This window comes from Arachis hypogaea, chromosome 1 (genome assembly GCF_003086295.3).
Source record: "Arachis hypogaea cultivar Tifrunner chromosome 1, arahy.Tifrunner.gnm2.J5K5, whole genome shotgun sequence".
In the NCBI taxonomy this organism is placed as follows: domain Eukaryota; kingdom Viridiplantae; phylum Streptophyta; class Magnoliopsida; order Fabales; family Fabaceae; genus Arachis; species Arachis hypogaea.
Genome location: NC_092036.1, coordinates 19938517 through 19958085, shown reverse-complemented (window position 1 = coordinate 19958085; position 19569 = coordinate 19938517). Strand labels below are relative to the sequence as shown.

General features: G+C 31.9%; 1 protein-coding gene across 1 annotated transcript; it reads right to left on the bottom strand.

The window, feature by feature from the left end:
* Positions 1-13068: 13068 nt before the first annotated feature.
* On the bottom strand, positions 13069-13368 carry LOC112702933 (uncharacterized). The gene has a single exon (XM_025754208.1). It carries the CDS (start codon positions 13366-13368, stop codon positions 13069-13071), a length of 300 nt encoding a protein of 99 aa, XP_025609993.1.
* Between the last annotated feature and the right edge of the window lie 6201 nt (positions 13369-19569).

Sequence of the window (19569 nt, the reverse complement as noted above, 5' to 3'; positions counted from 1 at the left end):
TACACTAGCCAGTTGTCCCTTACAATCTTTTTCAACTTTTTTTTTACGAAATAAAGGCGCTTAAAATATTATTTAAAAAATATTTTTTAACAATTAAAAATTAACATATGTAATCGATTAGACCATATTATTTTTGTCATAATTAAATAGAACAAACCAATTGATTAAAAAATTAATAAATCAAATTTTAAATTAGTCTAAATTATTTTTTTTATAAAAAATAATTATAATATATTTCTATTATAAAAAATAACTAAAATACTCATATTTTATATATATATAATAATTTTATAATAATAAGAATAATAATAGTATTTTGTCATTTTAACTTTTACAATTATATTAGATTTACATACAAAATTAGTCATCAAATCAATAATTTATATATAATAAATATTAAAATATAAAATATATATTAAAAATAAATTAAATATTATATATATTTATAAAAATTATATTAATTTAATCACTAAATTTTTATGTATACATAATATTTTTATAATTCTAAAAACACTATAGTATTCTAAAAATATTTTATGTATACCACCAGTAATTTAGATCACTTTTTAAATGTTCATTTCTCAAATAATAAAAATAAAATTAAGGTAGTTTGTATTTTGATTTTTTTTATTTTTAATAGATTATTTTTAATATTTTTTAGAATTTTTTAAAAATTAAAAAAATAAAAATTTCTTATTTTTTTATTTTGCATCTCCAAAAATAAAATTGAAAATACAAACTCTAGAATCTTTTAGCTTCACTTTTTACTTCAACAAATAAAAAATTATATTCATTGCTCCTAAAAATATATTTAATATGCTCTTTACGTATCAATATTTTTTTATTTATACCTAGATTATGAAATATGTATACAAAAAATTATATCTAATAAAAGACGGTAGACGATTAAGATTTAAATTTTTTAAATTTTAAATTTTATTTTAAAAAATAAAATATAATTTTTTGTTATTTATTTTATAAATAAAACTTAAAAAATATATAAAATAAAATATTTAAAAACAAAAGATAATATTTTATTCTTTTAAATAAAAATTCAAAATTTAGGTAATTCAAATAAACTTACTAGCCGCAAGGAAAGGGACACTATTGTGGTTGGCACTGTGTATGGCCGCCCTCGTCCCATTCAAACAAAAACTGCTCAAATATGAAATATTTGTCAAATCAAGTGCCTTGACGAGTTTGCACACAGACATGGGGCCTTTAATCCTATACTGTACTCCCAATTCGACAAAGGGTTGTAGACAAATTTGGAAGCAAAAAGAAAAGAGAAAGGCTACACTTTACGGATTTGTATTATGAAATATATATATATATATATATATATATATATATATATATATATATATATATATATCAAAATTCATCCTCTAATTAGATATTATTTATAAAAATTTAATAAAAATAATTATAATAATTATTTTTAACTATTATATGCCAAATTTTTTATATATTTAAAATTAAATCTCCTTAAAACAAAAATATTTAAATTTAAATTTAAACCTAACGAAATAAAATAACAAACAAAATTAAACTCTAACTAAACTAAAATTAAAATAAAAATAATACTATCAAAATTAATTTTTTTCAATTCTAAAGTTGGTATATAATTCTTTAACTAAAATAATAAACACGAATTATTTTCTGATGAATCTTGGATGTGCTAAGAAATTATTTAGTAAAAAATTTTATAACTTTAGATATGTTAAAAAATTATTTATTATAAAAAAAATCACAAATTTGAACGAATTTTAGATGTATACTAAAAGTATTTTGTGTGTTATCTTATTATTTTAAATGTGTTAAAAATTATTTATGTTAAAAAAATATAAACACAAATTTAAACAAATTTTTTATGTGTATAAAAAATATTTTGTATATTATCTTATTATTTTGGATGTGTTATGAATATATGTAAAATAATAAAAAAAAATACCAACAAAATAACCAGGCCAAAAAGAGAAACAAAATAATGTTCAAGTACAATATAACTTTTTATAACAAATGGTTAGTAAAATTATTAAAAGATACTTATCATCTGATGCTTTGATACATGTTCATTACATAAAAAATTTTGAATACCGTCAAATTTATCAGTGGAATAACAAAAATGATCTGTCGGTAAATTGATTACCATTAAATTTTACGTTGGATGATATCCGATGATATAAACCTCGCCGGTAATCGATTACCAGCAAATTTATTTTTCATATGGTAAATTGCAGCAGAATTAGTGTCGGAATATAATGTTAATGTTACGAAAATCTTAGACCAATTACCATTGTAAATTATCCGACAATAAATTTGGCGTCAAACGTTGCGACTTCGCATTGCGTTACTGTTGAAAAATCTGATGGTAGATTTATTTTTTATTTTTATTAAACTGGATGATCTTTATCGTCGACGGTAGCATCAATTTTTTTTATTTTTTTTATCTATAATAGACCCCGATAGTTAACTATTGATAGTCAATTACCAATTAGTAAACAATAAATTAGTAATTTATCTAAGGGATAAATACCAAATCAGTATTCAAAAGATTTTGACGCTGACAAAATGGTACTTGATCTTCGTTATTGACAAAATGATCCTCGAAAGATTTCAAAATTTGACAAAAGTGACCAACTGTTAATTGAGGGACCTGAAGTTCAGGTATAGAGGTGACGTGTCAGTTAAAATTTATACACTTTTCATTTTTATAATTTAGAAAAACTCCGATTTTAACTTTTAAAAAAACTCTAATCCTTTTTTTTTCTAAAACTCTCATCTCTTTTACTAAATCATTATCATTTTCTAAAACCCTAATCTCCTTTTTTCTTCTTCTTTCTCCTCTCAACGATGCCATTTTTGGGAATTAGGTGATGGTTAATGAGACTCTGTTGTTGTAGTTGTGGTGGTGGTGGTGGTGGTGATAATAGCGGCAGAGGTTGTGGGATCTGCTACAGAGGCATCTAATGGAAGACCGTATGTTCTTAAGACAATAGTTCAGTTTGCGATTGGAAAGGCTTGTGAAGAGGGAAAATGGGCGGCGGAGATTTGCAATCCAAGAAAAGGTGTTCGCGTTTGGGTTGGAACCTTCAACACCACCAAAGAAGCCGCTAGAGCCTATGACAGAGAAGGTCGTAAGATTCACGGAAAGAAAGCTAAAGTGAACTTCCCCCAACGAGGATGACAAACACTCCATTCAACAATCTCGCAACATTATTCCAAACATTTCTCCTCCTCTGTATCAATATGGTGATGCCACAACAACAACATGAATAACTAGGCAAGGACTCTGAACCTCAACTTGGAGTTTGGTTACGATCTGAATCATGGAGGGTCCATTAGTATTGGTGTTGGTGGTGCCATCAACGCAGATCCGTTTGTGAGTTGTGTTGATGAGAATTCTGAGTATAGGCTTGGTTGCTACGATGTGGACAAAAAATGAGAAATTAAAAAAGGGGTGGATTCTTAAGAAGAATGGATTGAGTATCAGAGAAACATTTTTGGTTAGAAGAGTAAGAAGGAGGAAGGTAGAGGCGGCAATGGATGGAAATGAAGAGGATTTTATTGGGAAAGAAGAAGAAAATTGGTGGATGATGATGAGAAAGGGGAAGAGATGAGGTTTCAGAAGAAAGGGGATTAGGGTTTTTAGAAAATTGAAATTGGAATGTTTTAAAATTATAAAAATTAAAAGTGAGTAAATTTTGTAATTATTATAATTATTAACTGACACATTATCTCTAAACTTTGACTCCAGGTAACTCTACTGACGGTTGGTCATTTTTGTCAAATTTTAAAATCTTTCGGGAATTATTTTGTCAATAACAAAGATCAAGTACTATTTTATCAGCGTCAGAATCCTTCGAGTACTGATTTGGTATTTCCCTCTTTATCTAAAACAAGGATTTATATATGATGTGAAAATATCAAATATATAGAATAAAAACACGAAGGAACAAAATGCTCCCAAACTAATCAAAACAAAGCCCTAATGCTTGATAGTCATCATTGTCGTAATCAAAACAAGGTCTGCTCATGACACGTCAACTTGTCATCATCCCTACATGAAACAATGTTCATAAAGAAATACATAAGATAGAATTAAGGCTAGTTTGCATTGTAATTATATGATCTTACTAAAATAAGGTTTAAACATACAACAAGCTAGCTAAACTATATTTAGGTTAACCTTATTCAGATTCATCATCTTCTTCCTCTGGTTCATTATCCTCTTCCGAGGTAATTTTCTAATCATCGAATTTGTTTTCTTCCTCTTCGTCTCTATCAACCCTCTCTTCTTCTTGAACATCATCATCCTCAGCTCTAGTGGTAGTGTCTCGTCATTTACCCAAAGGTTAATGATATCATCATCCATAACAGCCGACCTAAGGGTGATTAGTTCACCAGTATCGACCACTATTTTTGAAGAAATTGAATCATCAATTTGGGAAGGTTCCTAACCCTCTTTCCAATAGACTCGATGCGACTTCTTAACTTAGTCTTAACCACAAATACTCAACTAGACTTGCATGACCCCAGATAAGGCAACTAGTATATTTGTCGTGCATTTTGAGGTAGAATAAAAGAATCGTAATACCTATATTTCCTGATCACATTTACTTCAGTGATATTGCAATCCTTGGACTTTCGTGTTCTTAGTCACAAACTTGGATCATACCATTCACATTTAAACACGCACACCTTATACGTAGTACCACAAAAATACTTTAATTGAATTATTTGTTCAACATACCATGCTAATTAGAATGACCACCACCCGTATCCCCACAAACTTAGACTTCGATGTTATCTATTTTTTTTCACCGATCATTATAAAGAATAGAATCGATATCCATTAACATTGTATATCGAGTAGCTTGTGCCCTTATTTATTAAGTCTCAACTAAGTGCAACCAATTTCTTATTTTGTTGTATCAATTAGATGCACTCTAACGTATTCTCTGAACCAATGTGAAAAGTTGTTGAGTGATGTAGCAGAACCTTACCAAATGGTTCTATATTAAAGACACACACAACAAAATCATCAACCCCCTCAAAGAACTCACGTTTTAATCTCATGGTTCACCGTTATCCCTATCATATATTCACAGACGATGACTTGGAATTATTTTGCCACAAAAATTCTAGAACTCAACCAACAATATAACTTATTAAAATTTTTAGAAAATTCAGCAGAATTTCTTCTATAATTAGAATCTTCCACCAAATTCAATTATCATTTTCTTACAAACTAAACATATTTTAAACAATTTAAATAAAGATTCGAAAGAACTTATCCTTAATTCAAAGACATCCACCAAATAAATTTTCACTTAGCTTTTCACAGAGAAAGCAGCTACAGGCATAAATTAGAACAAACAGACATTCAATAAAACATTAAATCCTAGTCATTCTAGTGCAAAAATCCTTTATTACTCCACAATTTTGCAGCAAACAAGGATTTCAAGAAAGTGCTACTATGCAACCTTCTCCCACTTTCATCCTAAAATTCTATAGTAAGTCCAACATAAAACATAAACAACACAGCACATTTAAAGATAGAAAACCAACCTAAGTACTACATGAACAACCCACGATTAAAACTACACAACTTTGAAAAAAATCCTAAAATAGAAGTGAAGTTAGTAAAATCTATAAACTAATAATCAAAACTTAAAAAGTTTAACCTGAAAATTAATAAAGCAAGTGAAATGAAAAAATTAATAACTCTAAATGTCTATTTACTTTTATCAAAATTAAACATGAACAATTTGTAACTAATCTTATGTTTTAAACTAAAAACTAATTAGAAATATTATATTACTTTATAATAAAAAATAACAAACAATGTTATTTTTTTCTATTCATGTTATTCACGAGAAAAATTAACAACTTATAACTTAGTAATTGTCATCCTAATTGTATATTTTCTAACACATAACAAATTCAAAATACATAAATTAGAATTTAAGGTTTAACTACTCTAAATTTCTTAGTGAGTGAGTTACCTAGAGACAATGGTGGCGCAAAAAACTTCTCCAACATGGTCGTGGCAGCATGTACGGCGCAATGGCAACGACAACGACAGTAACCAACTTAGAGGGCTGCATTTATACATTTAGGGTTTTAGTTTAAAAAAGGTTTAATTACTCTATTGGTCCCTATAGTTTCACCAAATTTTCAATTAGGTCCTTATACTTTTTTTCTTTTCAATTGAGCCCTTAAACGTTAATTTTTTTTTCAATTTAGCCCCTACCGTGACAAAACTGTTTGGAATAACAGAATATTCTATTAAAAAAATCGAATATTCTCATAATTAGGCTAAATTAGCTAATTAAACCACTTCCATTTTTTCAAAATACCAAAACTACCCTTGACATTTTGTCCCAAAATCAAAGAACCCTAGCCAGTGCTTTTTCTCTAAAGTCAGTGGTGTTTCTCCTCTGCTATCCATCTCCGTCATCGTCATTGTCCTAGGCGGCGTAAGCGTCCGTTGTGGTCTGTTGTCCTTGGTCTGTGCTGCACTGCTCTGTGTTGTTCATGCATCTATTGTGCTCTGCTCTGCATTGTTCGTCCACGGCTTCCGTGGCTTCCGTCGCGCTCCCTCGCTGTGCTTCGCTGGGCGACGCCGCCGCACCACACTTCGCCTGGTGTTTATTTTAAGATCTTTAGGAAGATCTGTTGTTTTTTGTTTTGCTGTTTTTGCTTTAATTAAACTTCTAAACTTCTAAATTATATTGGATGTTATGGGCATGCTTTTTAGTAAAAAAAAGGGTTCATGTCAATCTTTTAGAACGCCTCTACAGGCATCAGTTTTAGACGCAGTTGATGGTTTGAATTAAAAATTTCAGGTTCAAATTCAGATTATTGGTTGATGTCATACCTTTAAATTATATTATTCTTCTTTTTTATCTATGTATCAATTATTCATGTGTTTCTTTTTATTTATTTTTACTAAGAAAATTTGCATTGAGCTCATCAGCTCAAAGTGAAAAGTTGTCAATTTCAGCTTTCTATCTTGTTGACTGAATACAACAAAGAGACCGCTACATGGTATGAACAGTGATTATACATATTAAGTGGTGTTATAACTTATAAGTGAAAAATGGCTGAAGCTATGTAGAACTCTTAGTTTTCGAGGTTGGTGAACTATATAATACATGATGAATTTTGCAAGTGCTGGGTTTTTACATAGAGAAATGTAAGGTTTTTGGTACTTTCATACTTCTAATAAGGGAATATGATTTTTTCCTTAGGCATTTGTGAATTCTTTGTCTCATGGCGTGTTTCAGTAATGATTTATATTATTTTTGGTACTTTCATGGTTGAATGAGAAAAGTGGTCATTTGCTTCTTTGTTTGACTACCTCAAAAGTTTCCCATTTATTACCCCAGTATGATACCTGCTCATTTTATGGAACTGTTGATGAATCCTTTTGGTAAGTATCATATGCAGAAGTTGTTGAATGTCTGTTCACTGTAACGAACAGAGGGTGAAGATCCTTAAGTTGATTGAACTTCGTTGTTCATCATTTGTTCTTGTGCAAGTGAGTTTTATAAAATGATAAAATGGTAAAATGATATTGGATTGATGAAAAAATTAATTGGATGCTGTAGGTTGGGTTGCATTTTTGAGAAAGCTTTAGCTGCATTGAATGTTGAGCTGTATTATGAGAAAGCTTTGGGCCGTATTGTGGAAGAGGAAAACTAGGAAGAAGGAAAATGGGGAAGAAGAGAAATCAGAAATATGAAGTGTTTATAGGTGGAAGATAGGGCTATACAAGTAATTTCACACTTCATTAATGTTTTTTTTACGTTTAATGTTAATAGGGACCAAATTAAAAAAAATTAATGTGTAGGGACTCAATTAAAAGAAAAAAAGTATAGGGACCTGATTAAAAATTTCACAAAACTATAGGAACTAACAGAGTAATTAAACCTTTAAAAAATACAAATGTAAAATAGGAAACAGTATAAAGAAGGAAGAGGGCAACCTACCCAGATAGAGGAAGGAGGCAACTCCGACGAGAAGCGACGAAATCGGTGGTGGCACGACAGCGTTCCACGCAATGTAAGTTGGTGGTGGCAGCAACCAATCCACGCAATCTTTGAAGGTTGGTGGTGGTGGCTGGTGCTGGCAGAAGGGTTGCCGGAGGTGGTTTGGGGGTGTGGAGAGAGAGAGAGAGAGAGAGAGAGAGAGAGAGAAAGAGAGAGAGAGAGAGAGTTGTCTTCCGAAATGAGAGGGAGATGGTGCGTCATTCTAATTTAGGGATAATTTTATCATTGGATTTTCCAGTGGATCAATCTGACGGTAACTGATAAACCCCAATTTGACGGTTTTTCTTGTATTGAATTTAGAGTATTTTGATGACCTTTTCTCACATTTAACCTATGAATTAGCATGGTTTTGTTATCTCTCCCGTGTTTGTGCTTAAGTGTGAAAACATGCCTTTTAAGCCTTGTTTTGATGAATTCTAATTCCTCTTTGATTCCATAAGATGCGTTGATATGTTTGCTAGTAATCTCAGGTTAAAATAGGCTAGACATAGATCAAAGGAGCAAGGAAAGAAGCATGCAAGTGGAGAGAAGCACAAAAGACAAAGAATTGATCTCGGCCAAGCACGCGCACGCGCACAAGGCGCCCGCGCGAACATTGCAAAATCGGCCAGGGACGCGCACGCGTACCGTGCGCGCACGCGTCGATGACCGCACATGACTTCATTAAAGTAAAACGTGCCTGGCGATTTGGAAGGGTTTCTGAACCCATTTTGGCGCCAATTGCTGATAGAAAGGAATAAAAGGATCAAGGATTGAAGGGGGAGGATATCTTGGAATCATATAGCATAATTAGGATTAGTTTAGAGTTAGTTTTAGAGAGAGAAGCTCTCACTTCTCTCTAGAATTAGGATTAGGTTTAGGTTAATCTCTCTTCTTAGATCTAGGTTTAATTCATGCTTTGATTCACTTTTCCTTTACCAATTCTTAATCTTCTCCTCCTCCTCTTTCTAGTTATGTGCTTTAATAATTGTAATTCTTCATTTTGTTTTGGATAGATTGTTGTTCCTTTGTTTCCTTTCAATAATGCAATTTGAGGTAATTCATGATAATTGTGATTTCCTTGATTGTTGTTGTTAATTCTTTGCAATAATTGTTGTTAGATTTTATTCTTGTTATCAATTTACTATGCTTTTCTTATATGCCTTCCAAGTGTTTGATAAAATGCTTGGTTGGATTTTAGGGTAGGTTTTGTTCCTCTTGACCTAGGTAGAGTAATTAGTGACTCTTGAGTTATCTAATTCCTTTGTTGATTGATAATTAGAAGTTGCTAATTGATTTGAATGCCTCTAAAGCTAGTCTTTCCTTTAGGAGTTGATTAGGACTTGAGGAATCAAATTGATTCATCCACTTGACTTTCCTCCATGGTTAGAGGTTAACTAAGTGGTAGCAATGAACAACTCTCATCACAATTGAGAAGGATAACTAGGATAGGACTTCTAATTTTCATACCTTACCAAGAGCCTTTTATAGTTGTTAGTTTATTTTCATTGCCATTTATATTTCTTGTTTAAAATCTTAAAAACCCCAAATATAACTCACAACCAATAACAAGACACTTTATTGTAATTCCTAGGGAGAACGACCCGGGGTTTAAATACTTCGGTTTATAAATTTTAGGGGTTTGTACTAGTGACAAACAACTTTTTGTATGAAAGGATTATTGTTTGGTTTAGAAACTATACTTTACAACGAGATTTCATTAGTGAAATTCTAAACCGTCAAAAATCCAATCATCAGTAACCCCATCGCACGCAACAAAGCGCAGTGTTCCATTAAGTGAGATTTTTCGGTGGATTTATCTGCAGATAATCCAACGATACAAAACGCACTAAATTTTCCGTTCTTCCCTCCAAATATTACCAACGCATTTACTAGTGAAAAATCTAATTTGACAATAATATTTTTACTAGTAAAATGTTGGGGACGATTTTAAATAAAAAATAAGATTAGGGACGAATTTAATTTTGACCCTAAACTTTAGGGACCAAAATAATACTTATCCCTTTTTTTGTATTGAACAATAATGTCTAACTCATTTTAAGGATAAAGTCATTGTACTCTATTCGAGAAAAATAATTTTAAACAGCTTGTTTCATCATAAAATTCACAGCAACATGTGCGCTGAATAAGCGTTACATTTGCAGTCTAATTTTTCTTAATAAATCTTTAATCTTTATGAGTAAGTCTTTATTTTTTTTAAATTAAACATCAGAGATTTTTCCTGTTAAATTAGAAGAAAAATTTTTAGACTGTTCCATCTCGCAGATGACATCCCTGTAAAATAGAGAAAATCGAGAATTTACGTGAAATTGAAAAAACTAAATTAACTACGTAAATGTGAAATCGTAACCAAATTCAAATCGTCAAATCAAAAAATCAAAAGATTTTAAGAGTTAAATCGAAATTCTAACTACTATGTCTGCAACTATGCTTCCAAGTCAATAAGTACTACAAGAGGAACGGATAATTGTGGCGGTTTATTTGCCGATTTACGACGGTTTTAAACCGTCTATAAACAGAATGCCAGCGAAACGACAGCCGCAGTGCATAAAGGTGCAGGCGGCATTTTTCAGCAACCGCTGGCATAACTGCCACAAATAAGTTATTTTACATCGGCTTGATTAGTAAACCGCCGCTAGATTATCAAGAGTGATTTCTTCTACAAATTTGCGAGGCTCTTTAACCGCTGCGATTTGCTACAGCGTTTTTTATAAAATTTATTTGCGACGGTTTAAAACTGCTGCTATTTGTAGCTCCTATTTTTTTTAAATATAATATTTTAGTTTGATTTCGTTTATTAACCTGGGGATATTTTTTTGGAGTTTTTTTATTTTAAAAATCTTATCGATATTCTCTAAAAGTCTAGATTGATGCCGAAAACTCATGAATATTTAACTACGAAACAAACTAACATATTTATTTTAATATCAATAAAGTATTTTAATAGTTACAAAAAAAGTAAAGTATTTGGCTAATAAAAAATGCTGCATAGTTAACTTAAACTAAACATATACTGAAAAATAAACTATCACATATATCCTAATTTCTCTGCTGCTACTTCATCCTTTACTGCCTTCCTTCTTAATTTCTCGGCCGTCACCTCCGCTTGTAGTTCAATAAGCATCATTTGGGCCTCTTTAGTTCAAAGGATGAAACAACCATATACATTTGTGATGGTATCGCCTGTGTCTCCTTGTAACCTATCATACATGGCCCAATAATGTAACAGTGTCATATTCTTGGATAAAGCATTTGTGAAGTCTAACATTAGCATAACCCAAGAATCATTCATTACAAACAAATATCTTGGCTATCAAGGAACTGCCACATGCCTAATATAGCGATATTGTAAGATTGTAACAAATATGAAAGAAACTAAGCACTTAGGACCATGTTCTATTTCTTACATCAACTTGGGCATACTAGAAGACCCGTAGCTGAATGTAATTAAATGCACATCTTTTAGTTTATAGTTAGTGATACATTTTATTTATATTCTTATAGAGAATGTAATTTATTGGGTAGAATGAAAGATTTATGAAATAAGTAACTTTACTACAACGGAATAAGGAAGCAAACATTGGAACATCCATGAATGGTTGAATAATGAACATTTTATAGAATACAATTAGTCTATGCACTAAGATATGCCCAAACGAAAAAGATAGGAAAGTAAATCATATAAAAGCAGGTGAATCATGTTAAAGGGAGTGAAAACCAACCTCTTCTTGCATGAAAAGGAGCCTTGGAGATAGACAAGAACCACTCTGGGTTCCCTAATTTGCTTTATTCTCATTTGCATCATGGAACGTAGAAGATGAAGAACTTGAATTGCTACCTTCTTTTGCTGCAGCTTCAGTTTGATTATCTTCAATTTTCTCACTTTGCATCTATGGTGATTGAGCAACATATCCCTACAAGCATACAGGTGCCAAAAGTAACAACAGAAACAAATGTTGGAGCACCCCAAAACACAAATGTGGTCATGGCTAAAGTGTAAACGAATTTTTTTAGCCACATTTGTTTAGTCTTTCTGAGTTGTGTTATCTTAGCTAGAAATTTTATTTCCCATCTATCCTTGTAATTTGAGAATCCTCATGTTCCTAAGAACCTCTAATGTTGCCTTCATTCTTGTATCTTTTGATTTCATCAACTTTGTTTTGGAACTTCTCTTGCAATGATCCTAAAGGGACATTTGCCAACATTTACAAAAACTGTTGCAAAAAATGCAGCATTCAAGCAATGCCAAGATTCTTATACAAAATCAATAATGCTAATGAAACTTGCAATATTACTAGCCATAAATCATGCATGTACCAACTAAAAACACCTTTTCTTTCAGCATTAACCATCATCAAGTTGATTGTCTCCCCTTAAGTATGTCCCTTTTTTTATTGACAAGAAAGGGTTAATGATTTGTATAGATCATTGTCACAAGCAGTGCTCTGATTCGAATTCCAATTTGCTGCAACTTAAAGAACCAATGCCTTTGTGAAAGACATTCAACAATCGTTGCTACAAAAAATGCAGAAACTAAAACATAGCCTTGATTTTCATAGAGTTGTTTTCCATCAAGAAATTGAATAAAAGTATCAATAAGATAAGAACCAACATAAGAAGCAAAAGTGTTCAGCAATGCAAGAAATGCAGTGATCAAAATCTCTTTCCATGCTGAAACTACTAACAATTTCACAAGCTTAAGAGTAGTTATATGGTTAGTTCCACCACAATCTGCTTTAACCTTTTCCTTGAGAGCTAGAAAAGCTTTAACAACACTATCTCTGGAATCTAGTTGTGGAACATCCTCAAGGTCTAAGATTTACTTATTACCAAGACCTATAAGGGAATTGTAAAACTTTGTTAATTACCCTATTAAAATAATCTATCTACAATGAGTTCCTAATGTATACAAAACTTGGTAAAACTCAACTAGTAAATTCAATTTGGAGGACATAGGAGTGAACAAGTTCAAGCATTTCTAAAAATTCATTTATAAAGCTTACCGAAATCACTTCTTCTTCTTCTTCTTCTGCAAGAGAAAAATATCAGTCTCCTCATACGCATATTCAGGATGCAGGTGGTCACAAGGGACCCTTTCGATATCAAAAACCTCATCACACATCTCCCAGAACTTCTTGTGCGCCTCCGGAGACCTCACCTGGTACCCAAGCAACACGATGCCGTCTTTGGACACCGGGGTTTTCATGGCAGAAATCAAGTGTTGTATTGACTCCTCGATGTAAACCACATCCATTTCCAAAACCACGTCGAACGATGAGTTAAATGCCTCGATCTGATCCTTCCACATCCAAATTAATTCTGCATCACATTGAAGGGTAACCCTTCTCCATCAGCAACCTAAGAAGCGTAATATTTGCATGTATCAATAAAATCAAATACTTACAGATTGTTGCTGTTAGAATATAATTAGGATCAATTAGTATTATTTAGTATATCTAAATATTTATTATAGGAGATTACGTCTTTATTATTTCGATTCTCTTTGCACCTATAGATATCCTTCTATATTGTATCATTCCACACAACTTGAATAGACAATACACTCAATAATATACAAATCCTTTCTCTAGTTTAGTCTCTTATTTCTAACATGGTATCAGAGCCATGGCATCCTCCTTGAAGAGGAGAAGTTGTTTTCCTTGCGGTGAAATCACCGTAGCTTTTACACTTTTTTTTCTATGCCATTTTCCCCTTCCTTTTATCACTCCTTTGATACTTTTTCACCTCACCGATTAGTCTATTCTCTCTGTCTTGGTTTTTTTTTTCGAGTCGAATGATCAAACACCATTGTCATTCGCTGCTTACCTATTCTCATGAAGAAATCATATAGTTTTCACTCTCTTTTGATAGTTCCGTTTGCGTTCTCTTGTGGCATTTTTATTTGCGTTCTCTCGTGGCAGTTCCATCTGCGTTCTCTCATGGTAGTTCTGTTTGTGTTCTCTCATGGTAGTTCCATCTGTGTTTTCTCGTGGCAGTTCCGTCTGTGTTTCCTTGTGGCAGTTCCGTCTGCGTTTCTTTTCGGCAGTTCCGTCTGCACTTTCGTCAGATAGCGGCAGTCCATCCGCGGTTCCTTCAGACAAGCGGCAGTTCCGTCTGCGCTTCCTTCAGACAAGCGGCAGTTCTGTTTGCGCTCCCTTCAGACTAGCGGCAGTTCTATCTGCACTTCATTCAGACAAGCGGCAGTTCTATCTGCGCTTCCTTCCGGCAGTTCTGTCTGCACCCGTTTTATCAGTTTATGCAGTTTTTTTCTCTTTATTTCGTTGTTTTAAATAAGTTTCAAACTCAAGTTGTCACTTGAGTTTGAGGAAGGATGTTAGAATATAATTAGGATCAATTAGGATCAATTAGTATTATTTAGTATATCTGAATATTTATTATAGGAGATTACGTCTTTATTATTTCGATTCTCTTTGCACCTATAAATATCCTTCTATATTGTATCATTCCACAAAACTTGAATAGACAATACACTCAATAATATACAAATTCTTTCTCTAGTTTAGTCTCTTGTTTCTAACAGTTGCATTTTACAGAAATAAGAGTGAAAATTGACCAAATACCTCCACATCTGCTCCTACACTCTTTGCTCTAGACGGGTTTTATGGAGTCAGATTTAGTGGCCAATCGGCGATTAGGGCCGACCCAGAACACGTCGTAGGGTTTGAGAACACCGTTCTTCCAGTTCACATTTTTGGGGTGCTTGGCTGAGACGATTGTGAGGTCCAGGTCAACCAATTTCGACAGAAAAGGCCGTGATGATGCCATTCGAGAAAAGGGAGAAAAAGAAGCCTAGGTATCCTTCGATTGAGATGGAGATGAAGAAGAATGGGGATTTTCGCTAGATGTAACAAAGAAAATGAAAATGAAGATTGGATTTTTTTTTCTCTTTATCTAATAAATAGAATAGATGATAATTTCGGCAGTTTATTCCAAATCTGTCATAAATTGAACGATATGGTGGTTGGGGAACTAAACCGTTATAGCAATTGTCCCAAAATCATCAGATAATGGCATTTTTTTAAACTAATCTAAATTTGTCGCCGCTAACTTCTACTTCTGTTGTAGTGAAGAGACCACGTCAAATAGCAAAAATTTTACACCTAAGAATGTTATTTTCAAGAATAAAAGCTGAGTAGTTCAACAATTAATTATCCAAATCATTTTGAAAAACACCTAAAATCTTTTCGATCATTCTTAATCTTAAGGTTTGCATCACAATTCACTTTAAACATATTTAAAGAATTGTAACGCAATGAAAAGAAAAATATTCTTTATTATTCAAAGAAATTTTGACAAGTAATATAAGTAGCTAGAGAACTTTATATTATATTAGTCCAGAATTACAAATATAAAATTAATTTTTCACCTGTAATTTAAATAAGAGGTTGCGTGTATTGTTTTCCACATCAATAGTGAAAATATACTCAAATAATTGAACCTAAATATATAAATAAGCAAGCCAAATGGGTATATTGTTCTTACTGGTCGAAAGGTTGCTAAATATACAATACATGATTTCGTTTCTTTTATATATCGGTCGTGTTTTCTTTTTCAAAAAAGCAAGTGGCTGCTAAAATGTTAAGCACGATCGAGAAGAATCTGGTCTGGCATGCACGTTGTTAATGTTACTATCCTTGGCTTCTCCCTATGCCTTGGCGACAAAATTAAACAAATAATAGTAAAAGTGTTCTTTTCGAGTGACACTTTCGTTGCAATGGGGTCCTATCCTACACCCCGTTAATAATAGAGTAGTTTTAGTCATTATCAAGTTATCAACTCCCTTTGAAATCATATTCTATGGGTGCTCACGGATTAAATTGTACTTGAGTTCATATATATAGTATAGTATTTTGTTTTTGTATGTACTCAATAAGAATAATTTCTAATTAATTTTATTGTCTTTGCTAAAACAAAAAAACCAATAAAAATAAACTCAGGTTAATTGTTAAAGAATTTCATCAATTTTCATGTTCTAAGTAGGTGACTATGCACATGTGATAATGATGAAAAGAGGCCAAATCTACTTTTACTATCTTGTTACAGTTTGGATTTTAGATTTGACTTAAAGTTGTGGTTGACCCAAAATATTCTTTTTGGAGTATACTGGACAATAAAAAAATATAATTTGAATTGTATTCATATAAAATTTTGTATATATTTTTTATGGAAATATTTAGATTCTTTTTTATTTGATATTTTAAATACAGTAAATAAATGATTCAACATATGTACAAGATATATTATTTATCCTAATTCTTATATCTTTTAGATTATTATTGACTTGAGCGACAGAATTTTTTATAGCTGTAATCTAATTTCGTGAAGATGAAAAAAAAAACTAATACAACTTCGTATATCTATAAATCTATGTTCTACAACTACGAAAAATAAATCTACTTTTATTTTTGGATCACATCTAACTTACAGTAAATTACCAAATGAATATCTTCTTTTTATCTACTTTAAAACATTTAAATTCAAGTAAAATTTATATCTCATCTAATATCTAATTTAATAATGACAACACAAATAATGTGTACATTTTACATTATAATTATACATACACGCACAAAATGCCAATTCAGATCAGACTAGTTTAATTGGCTAGTGTAGTTTCTTAAATTAGTCTTTCTTGTTCTCAATACTCCAGATTTTATTTATCTCTGGCCACTAATTATAAAAAAGATATAAAAAAATAAAATTATATACAAATAGCATTATTATATTAGCTACTTAGCTAGGAAGAGTAATGAAACAGGATTCTTTTATTACGCGGAACCATCGTAGTTTGACTGTTGATAGTTAAGACATTGGTCTATACAGCTGGACACATTATCGTTAATTTAACTATCTTGCATTCCTGCCTATGGAAAAGAGTATAAGACAGAGATCCTTATTAGCTGATACTAACAAAAAGAGTAATGTTTTCATAATTTTCTGCATTCAATGCAAGTTTTTTAGTATCATATCATTAATTTATTACTACTTTTTTTTAGCTGTTGTGATTATTATCAGATTATCCAGTTTAGGATTAAGATCCTCTGTGCACTCCAATTTGTTTCATTTTCCCCCTAATTTCCTTCATTACGAACTCCTTAACGAGGAAAACTCACGGTTTTGAAAATTCAACTCGTTAATTATTAATCGGTAAAATTAGAAATTTAAAATTTTCGATTTTCAATCAAAATTTAATTAAAATAGTTAAATCTAAGAGAAATCTAAGAAAAGATAACAGAAGAACTTATATTGTATATGTTGTTATTGTTTGATACAAAAATTAAGTTATATATATATATAAAGATATTACCAACTAACTTTATAAATATTTATCTATTAACTATTAACTCTCAACTATTTATCATTATTTTAATATACTTCTCAACTTTAAATATCAACTTGAGTGTGAAATTTATTGAAAAAAAAACATAATAAAAAAACTAAAAAAAATTGCCAAAAATAAAACAGTTGAAATTATTGAAATGAAACACAGATAGAATTGTTGAAAGAAAAATACAGATAAAACTGCTGGAAGAGTGACAAACTGAAAGGAGGATGGTAAACTGCCGGGTAGGTGGCAAACGGTCAGAGAGATAGTGGTTCAAAATGCTGAGGAAGACGTGTACAGTAAAGTGACGCAGAAGAAATAGAAGAAGACGCGTGCAGCGTGGTGACACAGAGAAGGATCTACAAGAAACATGGTAATTATCGATGCCAAAAATAGACGGCCAAATTTTTCGTCGATAATTTTCGACGGCTTGTCGTCGATAAAATGAAAAAGAGATCATTAAAAATAAAATATTAAAATCGACGACGATGTCGTCTATACTTTTGGTAACTTTCTAACCTCTTCGTTATATCGTCGCATTATCGACAAAAGAGTGGATGAAAAATTTTTTTCTTTAAAATCGACGAACTTGTTGTCTATTTTAATAATTAAAATTTTGATAACCTTTGCCGTTGATAAATTTAGACGATAGAGATCTCTTTTTTAAGGTGAATGAACGGTATAGATTTATTACATAAAATAGACGACTGGAGTGTTGATTTTTATTTTAACTAAAATCGACGCAAGAGCTGTGGATTTTTATAAACAAAACATCACTCCCGCATTTGGCTTCCCGCATCCCTGTTCACTCATTTCCCCCAAATTTAACCCCAAACCTTTATAGAATCAGAGTTCAGACTTGGCTTCTTCTTTTCCTCCAACGCCTGAGAATAGAGACAAGAGACGGAATCACAGTCACGTAGAGAGGCAGAGAACAGAGCTTCTTCTTCTCCGTGCCTGAGAAAATCCGTCGGCCTCCGCCTGAGAGCAGAGCTTCTTCTTCTTTTTCTTTTTCTCCGCCTGAGAGCAGAGCTTTTTCTTCTACTTCTATTCCTCCGCCTGAGAGCAGAGCTTCTTCTTCTTCTTTTCCTCTGCCGAACCCGCTGCTGCGCCATCCTTTTCATGTGAGTTCCTCTCTCTCTCTCTCTCTCTCTCTCTCTCTCTCTCATTGTGATTTGTGAATCTGCATGTAAGTTCTTCTTCTTCCACAGACTCGTCGCTGCAATGTCTTTACCGGTCGCCGTCACTGTGAGCCCGATGCCAAAGCATGTCGCCGTCATAGCTTCTTGTAAGTTCTTCTTTGTCTCTCTCTGATTATTATATTTATTTTTGTAATTTTTGTATCTACTATTTTTATCATAAAATTCTGAATTTGCATTTGTTAAACCTAATTAGCATAATCAATTCATCAATTACTTCAGCTTAACTAGTTTGTCACATTTTTATAATGTGATTAGATAAAATAAAACTTAAAAGAAAGAAAGAAAAACCAATTTCTTGCTTAGTATTAGGAAAAGGTAGAGCACTAACTTAAAATTCAATTACAGATTTCAAGTAAGTAAGGAAAGTATTGTGTATTATTTAAGTAATCTTCATGAATATTGCTCATAATATTAATTGCTCTATTTATTTCTATTTACTTATTGAATTTTCATCTTTTCTGTTAGTCATTGTGGTTTGGTAGGATTTCTATTTGGTTATTGCTGTAATTTATCTCTCCAAATTATCGAACTACACCTATTTTGGTTAGGTGTAGTTCCACCAAATCATTTTTATCCTCGTATATGATATTTATTAAAAAGTTGAACCACCTATATGTAGTTAAACTGGATCTATGAATTAAGCAAACTAAAGAGGTAAGCAACACTTGTGGAATTGTGTGAACTAAAGAACTTGTTCTTGTTGCTAATTAAAGCATTATTATTGCAGGGTTTTATGTACATATACTTAGTGATAAGAGATTCAATAGCTTAAGGTGCAGGGTTAAGAGAACTGTATGAAGAGGCAATAGCAAGTGGATTCTTTCTTGTGATATCTCGGTTGGAAGGGAAAAGCATAATGCCAAAGATTGTATGCAGTGGTGGTCTTATTCATTGCTTATGATCCAGAGACTCATTGGATATCATGGCTTGTGCCCATGTTTGTGGTTGCAAACATTGCTGT

Excerpts from the sequence above, each read along its gene's own strand:
- LOC112702933 (XM_025754208.1), bottom strand. The coding sequence starts at position 13,368 with ATGTGGAAGGATCAGATCGAGGCATTTAACTCATCGTTCGACGTGGTT.